The sequence below is a fragment of the Hipposideros armiger genome, unplaced genomic scaffold (genome assembly GCF_001890085.2).
Source record: "Hipposideros armiger isolate ML-2016 unplaced genomic scaffold, ASM189008v1 scaffold_201, whole genome shotgun sequence".
NCBI classification, from domain to species: Eukaryota; Metazoa; Chordata; class Mammalia; order Chiroptera; family Hipposideridae; genus Hipposideros; species Hipposideros armiger.
In genome coordinates, this window is record NW_017731551.1 from 828,117 (window position 1) to 844,693 (window position 16,577).

General features: G+C 37.5%; 1 protein-coding gene and 1 pseudogene across 9 annotated transcripts in view; one reads left to right on the top strand and one right to left on the bottom strand.

The window, feature by feature from the left end:
- The window catches only part of DGKI (diacylglycerol kinase iota), a 258,634-nt gene that overhangs the window by 142,347 nt on the left and 99,710 nt on the right, over positions 1 to 16,577 (bottom strand). For all 9 annotated transcript variants that reach the window (XM_019653280.1, XM_019653283.1, XM_019653286.1 and 6 more), the window contains 4 exons: positions 14,009 to 14,064; positions 12,972 to 13,034; positions 9,106 to 9,179; positions 6,642 to 6,753 (listed from right to left, as the gene is read on the bottom strand). In XM_019653280.1, the coding sequence (XP_019508825.1) occupies positions 6,642 to 6,753; positions 9,106 to 9,179; positions 12,972 to 13,034; positions 14,009 to 14,064 (305 nt within the window). The remainder of the gene's footprint in view (positions 1 to 6,641; positions 6,754 to 9,105; positions 9,180 to 12,971; positions 13,035 to 14,008; positions 14,065 to 16,577) is intronic.
- LOC109388536 (histone H2A.Z pseudogene) lies at positions 8,102 to 8,481 on the top strand (annotated as a pseudogene).

Consider the following 16,577-nt stretch of genomic DNA (forward strand, 5'->3'; position numbering starts at 1 on the left):
ATCACAAATACCAAAATCATCAAAAAAAATTGCTTCTGCTGATCTATTACATAAACATTAATCTGTGACCTATTGTGGGCTTTTTTTCATGCAAAAATTAAGGATAATTCAACATCAGAATATGAATCATTATAATTTCACCACATTATGGTTTAAATGAGAAAAACCCCATTATCACCTCCAAAGATGTAGAAAAGGATAATAAAGTTCAGTGTTTTTTAGGCTGAAAACTTGTTAGACAACTAGAACTAGAAAGTAACTTTTTTTAACTGATAAAATCCACCAAACACATAGAGAAAATATTATTCAGAGTAAAACTTTAAAAGCATTACTTTCAAGGGAAAGAGTTATTTACTAGCAATGAAAATTTTCAACATAATATAGGCGGTCTTGAACAACATAAGTCAAGGAAATAAAATTGTATGGATTTTACTTATAATAATATGATTTCCTGTCTACTTAGAAATATAGAAATAAAACTGGGAAGAAATACATCAAAATATAAATAGTTATGGGCCATGTGATTATGACTAATATTTTTACTTTTAGTTCTTACAATTATGTGTATTATCAAAGTAAGCAAACATTTCATGTTACTTTTTCCTTAAAAAAATAAAAGATTGTATTATTTGGCATCTATACAACTTCAACCCTGGGAATTTCTCGATGTAATTTTTCTTAGGGCATAACCTTTTGCTTTTCTAATTCGTAAGTATAAAAATCTACATATTTTAATTTCAATTAACAAAAAGAAAACTGGCTATGCTTTCGTTAGAGTTTAGGAGACTGAAATCTTTGGATTTCATACTGCATAGCAAATTAGGCTCCCAACTCCTCAATCTAAATAACACTTTGAACTGTCTTGAAAAGTTTTAGATTTTTTGGAAACAGACTCAACATGAAAGGACCTTCACAACAATAATGGTAGAGAATTGTAGCAGAAATAAATACCAATTACAATGTGTGATTACGATCTGTGTGGAACCCCAAAAGGCAATCACATTACCAAGTACCCAATGAAGAATCATCTTAATTAGTAGGAATGCATCTCAACCAGTAAAATGAATTGAAAACTTCTGCTTTGAAATTTGCAATTACAAGATGGAGTCTAAAAGAAACAATCTTTTTTACCATTGCAGTAATTCTATTTCAAATCTTTCTTAAAGTACCATTCTGAATATTTTAAATACACAAAAATACACACACACATATTCCCAAATAACTACATTCTTCTGTTTATATAATCATCTTACACAGATGGATGAGTTTTTCTTTTTTTTTTTAGATTTTTTTTCCATTGGGGAATTGGGGTAGGGGAACAGAGTTGGGGAATCGGGGAAGGGGAATAGACAAGTTGCTGTCCTTTTGTTCTTCAGTCTAGTTGTGGAGGACATCGCTTCACTGGCCCATGTTGGTATTATCATTGCGCTCTTCCCAGGCGAGGCGGTCGCTCGCCGGCCATTGGACTGCTGCTAACAGCCGCTCACAGCAGCTCAGGAAGGCGCACACCAGCTGCTGGCCAGCCCCACTGCAGCCTACGCCATCGCCTGTGACTCACTGCAGCCCAGCTTCAGGTCGAGCTGTTGTTCAGCATCTTAGCTGTAGAGGGCAGTGTCACTAACCCTCATGTGGGATCCAAACCGGGGCCCTGCTGCTGAGAGCTGGCGTCCCAAGCCAACTCTTAAGCAACAAGCCACTCGGCCGGCCCAAGTTTTTAAATAATTTACTTCTTAGAAAGATAATCAATATAATAGTCTTAAGAAATGTGAAACTGAATGACTGAAAATAAAATTATTTCATCTTGAATGAAAATAATACAATGGTGTACTGCTATATGACTAATAATGGAAGATTTGTGTGAAAATATAGAAATATATGCCAATATTACTCTGCTTTTTCTAGGTAGATTTTTTTATTATCTTGGAAACAATCTAGAGTCACTAGAATTTGAGATTCAGTCACACATTTGATACTAGCTAGCTTGCATATATTACTTTATTCATATCACATAAAAACAAAAATTAATTGACATAATTTTAGGATTCCATTTTCTCTTCACCGACTCCCATCTACTGTTATTTTTCTCTCTTTTTTACTAATGATAGAATTGGAAAGAGAATTTGATAGGCCCCCAAAACACTCTCCCCCAACCTAGAGGGATCTCCTGAGCTCTAAGCACATATTTCAAATTGTCCCTTTCTGTATTTTCTTAGCTGTCTCACAGGGGTTTCAAATTCAACTTATATAAAACAGAGCTCACTTTTGGGGAATATTTTCTTTCTTTTATATTTTCTACCTCATTTAATATATTCACCCTTTACCTAATGACCTTGCTAAGCCACCCGGGATTCATTTATATTCCTTGTTCATCCTTCACCAGAAGTCACTCTAAGTAACTCTTGAACTCACCAATCCCTTCCATCTTTATTACCACTTTCTTGTTTCAGGCTTCCTGCTCTTTTTGTTTCTTCACCTGGACTTAGGTGCTGATGTCCTGATTTGTCTACCTGGCCCCAGCAGTAGAGATGCTGGTCGCCCTTCACACTGACATCCAGGTAATCATTCTAAACCACAAATCTGACCCTGTTTCACACCATCTCCTTCAACCCACCCATTAACTGTTGAAAAGACAAAGAGCACTATTTCTGCCCTGTCCCCATATCCATGTCTTCATTCACTGTACACAGAGTCACTCGGCGCCACCATTAGTAGTTCTAGGATGCCATGCTTTCTTAGGCTAATCTCTCTGTGGAGTGGCCACCTGCCAAGCTCACTCAGGGACTCCTCCTCCTCTGTGCAATCTTCGCTAATGTCCCTGTTTTCCAAAGACTGCTCGGCTCCCACTTCGCCTTTCTATCCTCCCATGTGCCTTTCTCCTAGAATTTATTACATCAGACTGTGACTGTTTACATCTGCGTCTCCCTCTCCCCTTCCTCTCCACGACACCAAACTGTGTGCACCCAGAGAACAGGGCTCTCCTTTCGATTCATTTTATAACTGTTTTACCTGGCAGAGTGTCATTTGTGGACTCAGTGAACTATTTTTGCATTCAACAACTACTCAATAAATATTCATAAATGAAACCGTGAGGCATTCTAAATAACAAGCAATACCTTGAATTTACAAAATTCCTACTAGAGACCCTCAATATTGCCCATATTTCTCATATACTGCATGGCCTGTAATGGGCCAACCCCAGAAGTTACATGACACCACTTGTACTGTATCCAATTCATCACATAGTCAGAAGCCCACCCAGATTCAAAGGCAAGGTATATAGACCCAAACTCCTGATGGGAGAAGTGCCCCAAAATTCAAGGCTATTTAAAAACCACAGTCACCATCAGAGGATGTTAGGGAACTCACTTTTATTTTGAAAATGTATAAATAAAGGAAAAGAATCACTTATTCTGCTTTTCTGACACCAAGTGTATAAAGAAGTAATCAAATAGTAGGTGAAGAGAAATTTCTCTTTATAGAAATACTCCAGTTAATAAATGAAGAAGGATAAAATTAGAATATCACTACTTTTCAGTCCCTAATGAATCCTGGATCCAGACAGTGATCATTAAAGACTATTTAAAAAAAAAAAAAAGAGCGAGAGAACCAGACATTACCTTTCCAATTTTGGAAGCAGAAAACACTACCTACAAAATGGATTTTGGGGAAAATAAATGTGTCTGGTTCATCTAGATCCAGCTATCAACTTAGAGGAAACAAGAAAGAAAAGAATATGTTCACTGATAAACCAGGGACAATATCAGTACAATTCAGACACAGAAAAATTTTACAGGACAAACAGCCTGGTTTCTTCAACAAATAAATGAAAAAAATATATAAATAAAAGAGAGAGATGGGTGGGAACCTAGAGAAACCTAAAGGGGCATATCAACCAATCACAACAAATGGATTTTATTTGGATCCTGATTCAAATCAATAGAACGTAAGAAAACAAATGACATTTGGGAGATAATTGGAAATTTGATCACTGAGTCGATATTCAGATGTTAGTGTTTTAACACTTCTAGATAAGCTGTTGTGATTGTATTCATAAAAGAAAGTCTTTAAAAAACACACATTCAGAAATAATTACAGGTAAAATGATATAATACCTGAGACTCAAAATAATATAGGGAGGAGGTGATAGGTGAAATCAGAAATATATATAGTCCATAAGGTGATAATTACAGAAGTTCAGCAATGGTACATGAGGGTTCAATATAATATTTCATCTGTTTTTGTACTGCATTTTTTCTATAACAAATATTTTAAAAACACACTTTCCTAATTGCCCAGTGACCTAGGAATAAAGTCAAAACTCCTAGGGAAATTCTATGATGTACTCTGTGATCTGGCCCCTGCCTGCCTCTCCAGAATCATCTCTCACTCTCACTTTTCACCTACATTTAAGTTACATGAAACTAATAAGAGTTCTCACAGAGGACCATGATCTCTCACACTTCCAAGTGTATCCAAATTTCCCTTTTTCCAGAATGTCAAGCCCCATTCTTCTTCACCTGGAACAATTCACTGATTCTGTCACATTTACTTACGGCCAACTACAGGGATCAGGTTCTGCGCTGTGGCAGAGATACACTGGAGTGATGGACCGTATCAGTGGTTCCCTTGTCCTTTAGCTGCTGGTGAGACGTCTCCAGCGGGAGAGCTTCTCCAGAGGGAAGCACCAACAGAGGGTCGGAGGACAGGAAGAGTGAGACTACTGTATGTATTTGCCTAGCTCCCTCCCTGCCAGGTTGGCACAGGCTGGCTGCTTCTGCTCAGCACATGCTACTCCTATCAGGTGGTCCTTGCCAAATAGTTCTCTTTCGGGTACAGCTGACTGCTTCCCTGCTCTTCAGCTCAAGAGCACAACGCTATCCATTGCTGCTTCTCATGCACCTAGTGTGCTATATTTTGTAAAGAGTCAGTCCATGAAACTCTCCTCTAATTACCCAGCTTTAGTCTGCTTTCTCTTTCCTGTTCAGATGCTAGTTATACAATTGTAAGCAAAAACAACCCAAACCAAAAGCAACTATAAAAAGAACCTGACACAGATATAGGCTTAAAAGTTATAGAAGATGAAGAGTAAAGAACATTTTAAAAAGAGACCGTGTGTGCGATGGCCCTGTGGTATGAAAGAAGCAAGGGACGTGTGACTCTCTACTTGATTTCAGAGGCTACTTGAAAAAGAAAGCAAAGAGGGCAGTGGGAAAGAGTGGGGGATCAAAGAGAAACTCCATCTTGCAGGCCAAGATTGAATAAAGATATAAGTAAAGGTTCTGATTTTGATCCTGAGAGCAATGGGGAAAGTGTCGAACACTCTCCTTGCCCTCCAAGCCTAGGTAGGCAATCACCTTCTCTTCCATATTTATTTCCTGACAGCCTTCCACCACGCAATTGGGACTAGGAAACTCTAGCACATGGTAAATATTCAATGTTTACTGGATCAGTGCATAAATGAATGGGTAAAACACACGTGGCTAGGTTTGGATCTGTTTTGGTCACCTCTGAGAATTCTTCCTTGCACATAGCGTTCTTGAACTTAATCCTATCTGCTCTTGGCTGAGTCTTCTCCTGTAATTAGTATAACAACCTTTAGAAAGAAAGAGCTGTCTGTCAGCTACAACTCTGAAAATCAGATCAATCCCAGCCCAATTCTTTTACAGTTAAAAACCACTTCATTCTAGAGATGGCAGATGGAACAAGCAACGTCACCGCCTCAGGTAATGGACATTCTCGCCATAGTCACAAAATGGTATTCTGTTAAATCTCAGGAATTGGAGGTGATTAAGGAAAAGTCATTCGAAATCCATGAGATAAGCGAAAAAGAGAGATGTGTTGCTTTGTTTAGAACAAGAAATACAACCTTCTTGCTTTTAAGCATAATGTATAGCACAAACCAAGTGCTAACCCAGGGTTGCAAGTAGAAACTTAATTTTAATTTGTTTCATAAACTGATAGTGTGGTCTGATTTACACCAGATAAAATGATAATCATAATTTTAATTGGTTTCCTCATCATTCAATGATAAGTTGAAATACAGAGCTAAAACCTGCTTGAAATTACATTTACACTATATAAATTAACATTTTTAACACAGGCAAACAAAATTAAAATGCAAGGTGATCTCAATATTGTGACAACTGAATATTCATTAATGTCACTATAATGGTGCCTTTCTGTATTCAAGAACTTTGTGATAATGGAGATGCCCATCTTATGCTTAAGCAGACAAGATAAAGACGAAGGCAAATGACCACTTTCCTTGTCACTTAAACATTCAAGTCCTCAGTGAATCAAAAAAGTATCAAATGGCAAGGTTTCTGTAGCATGCTGGGATATGTCTGTGGCATAATGCTTTTTTTAATTAGCATGAAAACTTTGCATTTCATTCTGCTAGAAAATTAATCAGGAAAATTAACAAATAATATTTAGTTTTTGAAGTTCCAACAAGTGTGCATCAATTTTCTTAGTAGTCCATAGAATTATTGTTTGTTCTTATTTTCCCCATGCAACTCTACAACGAATAAAGTTCATAAATTGATAAGGCAGAAGAGAAAATTATACCAAAGTCCTGTGAAATGAAAAAGGCTTTGTGACTAAAATACAGTTTATTTAAATAAAACAGTTGCATTGCTCACCAAAGACGCCATAGTGAATCCAATGACTTCAATATAACCATCATCGTGACGCTGAGGTTCAAAATCATGGTGATCTCCTGGATTCCCCCAGGGCATTGTGCCAGCACAATATCTGCAAGATAAGGTTAAAAACAGAATTAAATGTATTCCATTACTCTCGTGATTATTATTAGACATTAACTTAGATCCAACGTTTATTTCACGTAAGAACGGTTTTCTGTTCTTGGCACAGACTTTGCAACAGAAGAGAAAATGGACTCATTATCATCTCCAAAATATCAATCTGTGAAAACGAGCCATCATTTCACAACAAAAGAATCCCATGGTAACCCAATTTCTAATAATTCATTCTTTATCAACATTTACCACTCTATGATTCATATGTGTCTGCTTTCTAGGAGATGCCATGAGTTAGGAATGGGTGGTTCCCGAATTTGGTCTTGGGGAAAGACATACGCATGCCAGCCAGTAGAAAAAGGAAAGGGAACTGCGGTGGGTAAGCATTCAATATTATAAATATAACTAAGATAATAAGTAACCACAGCAGAAGGGAAAGGAAAGTGAAGACAGAAGAGTGAAGAAGGGATGAAACAAAGATAGGCGATTAGAAAAGGAAGGAGAAATAAAGGAGTCTGGAAAAGTAGAGGAATAAGAATCCACAGTGGGGAGGGGAAAAGAGCAAGATGAAAAAGAGATACATAAAGAAAAGATGAAGAAAATGAAAGAAAGTTACTACTGTTTCCTGAGAATTTAGGTTCTTCCATTTAAACAACTAAGATGAAAATACTCCTGGAATAGGATTGTAGGTAACTACTGAGCATGGCCAAAAGTAATCAGGAGACTATAATATGGTTTCCTAGCCATAGATCTACATTTTAATTAAATCCAGTCTAAATAGAACTTACTTGCAGATTCTGTGTCTGAGCTGTCTGGTTTGCAAATAACAAAGGGTCACAAATCCATCCCTTCCAAAATCTTGGCTTGGGAGCTTAGAATCTAATTTTATGCCCGTGAGATAATGTGCATATTTTGAGACTAGTTAATCTTAAATACCCCTTTCTCCTGAGGTATATAATAGCACCAAAGAGAGCTGACATCTTGGTTAGAAAATGCTACTCTAATTGACCCTGGGTTTTTTTTTTTTTTCAAAGCAATCATCTGACAATGATTTTAAATGAATTCCATGCTTAAGTGAGCCTGGTTTCCTAACAGCTTTATGGGAAACTGAGAACGAAGATTTATTCAAGTGTATCCTTCTTGGGGGGTAGGGGGATTAGTAATTTGAGAATTAAATGAAAATGTTCCATTCCAGAAGGGTGCCTGGGGTAGTAAGGAGGGATAAGTATAGACCATGCAGAGTTTGAATCGCGGTGTGACTAAGAAGTAGGTGGTAGGATCTCGCTTAGTGTCTGACTAGACCTTTCTCTGCCTTGCTTGTTTGAGCCTCAGCAGAATTCGAAATGGTTGATGGTAAGGCTGGATAGGACTCTGGAAAGGCCAAGACAAAGTGGTTTCCTGCTGGTAGAGAGTCATCTTGCAGTTTCCGGTGGGCCATATTCACAAACACTGAAAATCTAGGACAACCAGCCATGGATGTGTGGGCGTGACCATGGCTGTGTACAGTGCAGCCATCCTGGAGTACCTCAAGGCAGAGGTACCCGGATTGGCAGGAAATGCATCAAAAGATTTAAAGGTAAAACGTATTACCCCTCATCATTTGCATCTTGCTATTTGTGGAGATGAATTAGACTCATTGCGGCTACAATTGCTAGTGGGGGTGTCATGGAAACACATGCACAAATCTCTGACTGGAAAGAAAGAACAACAGAAGACTATCTAAAGGATACCAGGATTTCTTATCATCTCAGGATTCTAAATACTCAACAGCTGTCCAGTGTTGGTGATTCCAGTGGACTGCATCTCTGTGAAAATTACAATTTTGCCTTTTTGTAATTCTGTTTGAGCAACTGGGAAGTGTAATTAGCTTTCCAACTAACCAAGTTTCTGCATTCAAGTCTTCACCATATATAAGTGTTACTGTAGCTTCAAAGAAGCTATTGATCTTGAAATAGTGGGTTTTGATTGAGTTGACTGTAGAAAACTGTTTGGATTTTAATTGTGATGCAGAAGTTATAGCAACAAACATTTGGTTTTGTACAGACATCATTACACTCTAGTGGGTAAGTTCAATAAAGGTCATATCCCAAACTTAAAAAAAAAACCATGCATGCCATATCATGCAAAAACAAACAGACAAACAAAAAACAAAACCCCCACCTACCACAGAGAATACTAAACAAACCAAGTACAGCATAAAATTATCAGACCTGCAAACCCTTAGTAAGCCATTAAGATAACCAGTTTTCATTGTTTGTATCTGGAAATTTTCTATAATGAAAACAGAAAACCTCAAGTCAAATACAGTATACATCAAACCAAGGAAACTAATATGAACAGAGCTTACCTGGGTATATTTAAAAATACTATACACTGGAACTTCAGTTCCTGAATCTTTGGGGTGAGGTCTGTTCCATCGCACTGAAACAATCAAAGCAGAAAAAGCAAGGGTTCTGAAGTAGTCACAAGTCTAAAAAAATTATCAAATATAACTGGGTTGACAAAGCATATATCATGGTCTTCCCTTTACCCCATCTCTGCTTAAGGGAATCCTGTTACTCTGATTGAAAATTCATTTGGATTATAGCTTTACCAAACCTAGGAACTACCATCATTCTTAGCTGTGAATTATTATTAGATATTCTGGCTTGTAGTATCAACATTAAGAGATTTAGAAATGCTTAAAAGAAGAATGAAGCTTCAAGTTGAGGCAGTAGCAATTTCTGCCACAGTCATCTGAAGCAAACCATAGTCATAGATATAATGGTTACTCTTATTTGTTTTTTTGAAGTTATTGTTTATTTTGAAAATGTTAAACATAATATTTTTTTAAATTCTTTAAAAGGGATATATACTGCAAACTTTTAAAAATGTATCTATTATAAATTAGTATTATCTCCATTAGTGATTTGCTCTTATAAATTCTATCTTATAGACTTTGACTAGTCTTCTGAGATCAACTAACTGCTTTCCTGGAGCCTGGACTTCACCCTGGGTCTCAAGGGCTTCAAGTCTTCAGGTCAATTTGGCCTCAAACCTTTGTGTGTGGCTTACCTCATTGGTTAGTACTTTCCTCAAGACTGTATCCTCTGACTAATCAAAGAAAAGGCTTTCATTTCCCTTCTCATTCAACCACTGGTGACAAAAGTCAAAAGAGGAAAACTGTTGTCACCGACTATAGGCTTCTCAGTGTCAAAGGCATAAAGCCTGCTTTTATATTTGTTCTCCTCACACCTTCATCACAGAATTTCCCCATTATTTTCCTGTGGAGAGAAGAGGAAAACATCCCAGGCTCCCTGTGAATTTTTAAAGATTTCTTCAGGAGGAGTTTCACCGAAGAACAATGATTCTGCTGACAGTCAACGGTATTCCTTTCTTTTCCCAGCTGACCTTAACACAGCCTAAGTTTCATGAGTGTTCTCGAAAACTGTTTCTAGAAAAATCTTACAGTCCTAAGTGAAGTATTTCAAAATGTTATTTAGCTAGGGGTCATATTCTAGACATTGATTGAAGTGCTTTTTATAATACTCTCAGATACTAAGCAAACATGAAGTCTCCCAATTCATTTAAGGACTTGAAATAAGTTGATAGATGACTACATCAACGAAGAAAAACTGTAGGCATCTTAAATTACCAACATCGAGTGATGTAAGCAGCTAACACTTTTAAAAAACAGAATGTATTAATAACAGAATGTATTAAAAAACATTAATAGCATGCAAAGCAGTAGTGTTGCATCACAGAAAAAAGCTAATTAATATTATCGTATTTAAAACCACTCTTTTTTTTAATTTTCAGTTTTTTCTTCCTGGGAAACATGTCGGTGGTTCTGGGAACTCATCAAATTACACAAGGATGGGCACTTTACAATGTATTGTGCTTTACAAAATTTTCTTACATATTATTGCATTTACATGTTACAACTCTTTAGAACAGCAGTTTTCAGCTTTTCCCTACTTCACACACACAAAAAATAAGAACATCTGCATGCAATATATATTCCTGTGTACAAGCACACATACTGATAAGTCTACACAACAAGAAAACACAGAAGTAGGGAAAATAATGCTGTATGTAGGTTTCTGTTATTGTCCTCTGTTTTTGTTTTTTTTTGGTTTTTTTGATGTAGTATTTATACACACATTTTACATTTATGTGAGAGATCATTAACTATTACCTCAGACACACTGGCTTCACCCTGTAGCAAAAGTTGCTCCGTTGTGATATGTGTATCTAATTGTACTAGCTAACCTTCCACCCTTTCTGTTTCACACTCAAGAAAACATACAGTGATGTCACTATAAGAACATGCTTGTGCCACAGCACAATGGTCAACAATTGTCACTTCAAAGACATGTCTGGTTATGCCTGTTTTAAATGAAGAAAATAAAGTCTTCTGAAAGTTTCAATGAGTCCCTCAGAATCATATACCTCATAAAGGTAGACCTAGGACTGAATCCCAAATGTCTACACTTAGTTTCTGCTGTTTTGTCTCCTCAGAAGAAAGGATATGATTGCAGAAACCGATCCACCTGGAATATTACACGTACTGACTGGTATTAAATCTTTCCTAGTTATTTGGCTGCCATCTTGGCCTCTCTGCAAGCTTCTTTTGATCCCTGCTATATAACCATTCATGTCTGAGACATTTATCATCAAAAGGACTGTCAGATGTGAAAGGCAAACTCTCTAGTGGTTAGGAAGTATACAGGGTTTAATTTCAACCCAGCTGACTTGAACAGTGGATGCCATTCAATATGGCCACTGCCTACCACTCATCGGTTCTCTGGGCAGGTGCTGCTGATATAGTTCCAAATGTGAGAAACACTGGAAGGAACAGGAGAGCATTTCTGGCTGGGTGGCAGGCAGCTGAAGAAACGGGAAGTTTGAGGTAATGCTGCTGCTGCTTACATTCAACAGCCATCATTTTATCAGAATAAAGATCTTCATAGTTCAATGGACCATGTGTCTTTCATGTATTTAGCTTGAAAAAGGCAGTATTTCAGTTTTCAAGAGTCACTACTTGAAAAAGATCCTGGCTTTTCATTGCCACTGCATGAGAACTGAAACATCTGACAGTAATGCTAAGGGTTACACCACGAGTGGTAAAGGCCTCTGTCTCTTGTTTTAAGGGATTTAGGAGATTCATGTTTCATATAAGCTTTATTGGTGACTACAAAATTTAGAAATTTGTATCCTCTCGTGCTCCTCTGTATTCCTCCATATATCCATTAGCTTAAGATCATATATTTTTCTCTATTCTCATGTATATCGCTTTTTTTTTTATATAGCTGAGCCATCCTGCCACCTGTTGGCAGCTCAGCGGCTGCTCAGCTCGGGCCGGGACTCGAACCGCTGTTGCTCAGAGCTTGCACTCTTGAGCGAGCTCTTAACCAACTGAGCCACTCGGCTGGCCCCTCGTGTATATCTGTTATTCTGTCCCCTCTTGTCACATATTCTATTCTTTATCCATGCCATATAAATTCAAGCATTGCTATACTCCCATTCCTTCTTCCCCATCTATACATTTCTCTCTTTTTTCCTTTACTTATACAAGTGTGTGCACCAAAGTCATGTTCATCCCTTCTTTTAACTTAGTTACTCTAAGAAAACAGTTGATGTCTGGCCTCCAACCAGTGTTTCCCCCCCCAAATCTTGGATAGGAGCCCAGGAAGAAACAGCACACACACAACGTATCTATTCAGTGATGAAGAACCCTGACCAGGTTAGAGAGCGAGTCACCAGAAATAATGAAATCAAAGCACTTCTCCAAAATGAAGACTCCTCACACAGCCCTGGAATAAAGATATTTGTTTGGCGAGCGTTTAATTCTGCCTCAAGACAGCTCAGCATCATTTCTCTGACTGACCCCACCTCGGTCAGTTTTCATTTCTCCCTTTGTGCCACCTCCATATTAGACACGTACTGAATGACCACATTTATTATATTATTCTGCAAGAATTTCTGTGCCCTTCTCCATGACCGAACTGTGAGTTTATGCAGGAATGACACTAGACGTCTTATTTATCTTCATCTCCAGTGACTGGGGGGTGCCTGACATAAAAGCTCATAAATGTTATTTTAGCAAATGACACTAAATGATCTCTAAAGTTCATTGATTAATCTAAGTCTATAAACTGGTATTTGGGGTTCAGTTTTTGTGACATACATATCCACGCTCAAGTGAAATAAGTCAACACATTCAATACTTACAACAACTTTGACGTGTTTGGATAGATCTCTGGAGCTTCTCTGTAGGAAATCAGAAAAAGCTGCCTATATCATGAGGAAATAAAGAAAAAAATCCTTAATTACATGGTTATGCCAAATCCTTGCTTCTCTATTATAGATAGTTCCTCAGGATTCCAAATTATGCAAAAACATAAAATCAAGTTCTACTTTTGTTGAATCCAATGTAAAGTAGCACGGTGGCTGTTAAGTTGAAATCTTTTTGTTTTCAAACTATAACCAGTAATAAACTTTAAGATCACAGTAGGAGAGTGAAAAAGTAGATAATTTCAAGGGTCAGTTGGAAGACTTGTTTTGACTAGCTTTCCTGAACTTCCTACTTCTCTGCTAGGTGCTGACATAATCTTTAATTTGACCCTGGGAATGTCTTGCTTCGCTCCTCTTTTATTTCAACTCCCTCGATTCAGGGGTATAATTTTTTTTCTCCAGTGGTAAAATTTAAATGGCACACTTTTAAAAAACTATTAATACTTTGGAGGCCTTTTTTTTTTTTTCTTTCTGGCCATTCTCCCCCAGGATGCCCTTGAGCAGAAGGAGCAAGATAAAGAAGGGTCTCCCTTTAACCTCATATGAAAAACTTCCCACCCTCTGCTAATTTCTCATCCAAACACCGAGGCACATGTATCCTTGTGAAAACTATATTCTTACCCAAGGCTCTCCATACGTTTTTCAGTCTGCCTAACTTCTCCATTCTCTAGGTTGGCTTTGATGTTTGTTCTTCACACCACTTGTTCAAAACCATCCCCTCAGCACAACATGGAGCCTCAGGGCTTTTAAGTTCAAAGATGATGGACACCAGCTCTTTTTCTGCCAATTAACTTAAGAACTGCATCCTTACTTTTAGTCTTAACCAAGTCATTCAACAGTAATCATACATAGACTTGCATGTAAACATCCGAGATGTATATATAATGATTTTTAATATAGTTAGCACCTTTATTACCCATAGTGAATTAGTATTAATTAATATGTAATAATTACAAAATGAAATACACACTCACCCCTGCATAGAACATTTTATTTCGAAAACGACTGTTGAATTTCTCGGGATTTGCTTCTGTGAAAGGGAAAAGGTAGTTTTGTTACAGAGACTTAATTAAAGGTAGTGACTTAGAGAAGCACCCCTACTTCCTCCCCCTCACAGATCCAACAGTTTCATTATCAATTTTCCCTTAGGTACAGGCAGTTGTCACCATTGTCCACTGCTACAAAATACAGCCCCAAACTGGCAGTATCAGCATCAAGGGGGAGGCTATTAAGAATGCTAATTGTTAGGCTGTCCCCCAGATCTATGCAACTGAAACGTCTGGAGTTGTGAGGTCTGCGAGTCTGTTCAATGAGTCTCCAGGTGGGTCCCATGCACAGTAGGGGGAGAAATACTCTGAACTCTGTTCAAAATAGAGGACTGGCAGGGATCCAGGGAAGGGCTGATAGGGGAAGAGGAGGAGGTGGAGGGGTGATGATTTGCTTTGATCTCCATAGGTCATGGCTTCCATTACTATCTGTGCAGCTTCCAAATACAATTGAATATAGGGAATTTGAATAAAAAGTTGATGGAGAATTTCTTTCAAATTTTGCAAAACCTCCTAGCTACCATCTGCACTCATTTGTGACAGGCCTTGAAAAAATCAGTTGATTTAGTGGAGATATATATGTATATATCCATGCAGATCACCTGCAGAATGGACTCAGGGCATATGACAGCAAAGGCTCTGGATGAAAAAAAATAGTTTAATTTTGAGTTTGCTCCTGTATGTTATATAGGTTGAGGACCACAACAAGATTAAGTGAGAATCTACATCAGAGATTTTTTCACATGAATTCAAGGGATTTATAAAATCTCTAAATGAAATACTATTATTTCCTTACATTATTTCTAATAAAATTCCAAGACATTTCAAAGGAACCCGCTGACAGTGTTTTTGCCTTCTGCCATTTTATTCAATATGCTCATTGATCCCTTCTTAGGGCTCCGTCTTTTTCCAAGTCATTTCTCATTAGACAGCTGGCTGGCTAGCTGAAACTCCCTGTTAGTCTTAACCCTATATTTGAATGGCAAATTCCAAACGTTGTTGTCTAGATGAAGAAAAGTAGCAAAGAGCTGACTGACTAAGACTGGGTAGGATAACAGCTACATGATCTCAGGAAGTAATTCTGGCCAATTAATTATTAATTATTTTACAGGATTATTAGAACATCCTATTAGCATAAGACATAGAAACTGGGTTAAGGTGTGCAAACTTCAAAACAAGGTACTATTTTTATAGATTGGTTTTTGACAGTTATCATCAAAAAACCAATTATAGTTACATTTACAGTTATCAGCTACAATTCCTATATTTCAAACCTCTCCGTAACCATTTACTCTCTTCTACAAAATTAAGTACTGTAACCCTAGCAATAAAATAAAACTCAAGGTAAGGCATTAATTTATAGGATATAGTAAATAAAAAAAAGATAAAAATGGCATTAAGGGCTCTACCTCCCTGATTCCCACTCTTGGCCTCAGAGTTGACAATTTTATGGTCTGGGCCTTCTTCAGGATAAATTTGGCTGTTAAATGACATGTTTTTAACCTTTTTTTTCTTTTTTTTTTTTTTTACTCAGATTTGGCTTGGTTCCCTTTTCAGTTGTATTAACTCTTTCTTGCTTTATGGAACCAGAGACAAAAATGAGAATCTTCGTGGCTATGCAACTTATCACAGATACATTGGTACTAATTTTTTTCTTAAAGAACTCTGATCCAGCTATTGAGCAAGTTATAATGAGAAAATGGAAAAAGACACCCACAGTTCTGGCACAGAACTTCCTCAGGGCACCAATGTCCACTGCTATTAAGTGAATCATACTCCAACTATCAACATCTATTTTTTTGAATAATGTATGGTTTGGAAAATACATCTTCTTGAGATTTTCCTGTGAGCCTTGAGGCACTGAAAAAGCTTTTGTGTGTTTTTTTTTCCTTTCAAGAAATAGTTTTTCTCTCAGAAAATATTCTGTAAGACCCAAAATGACTAGCTTGAGAAATAAACTGAGCTTTTGGTGATTTCAATCATACAGTTGATGAAAACAGTCACCTCAGATATAATTTAACTGGATAAAAGTCGACCAAGTAAGTAAACCTCAAAAATACAGATTTATCAAAACACTAGCATTCAGAGAGGTGTCAGAAAGACATAAAATGAAGAGGCAGGAGAATAACACATTTCCTTTGGCCATGAGGGTAGGAAAGTCGTGAGGTAAAGTATATCCTTCTCACTGCTCCAATGTATACATACTATTGACTCCCAGATTGAACCTGCCTTGGCGAGTGGACTCTTTTGTTGTTTTTAGATCTACCCTATTCCAAGCACAAATCAGACTCAGAAGCAAGGTTGGCCAAAGCTAAGGGAAATGTCTGCTCCTGTAAAGGCTGTGCCACTCCCTGTGAAAGCCAGGCCACAAGAAAGCAAGGAGGAGCCTACAAATCACAGCACTCAGTCATTCCTCATGGGCTACTAGAAGGAAGGGGTTGAGTGGCTGGAGACATCCGTGTATGTATAAGAGTTAATATGACTCTAGGGATGTGGA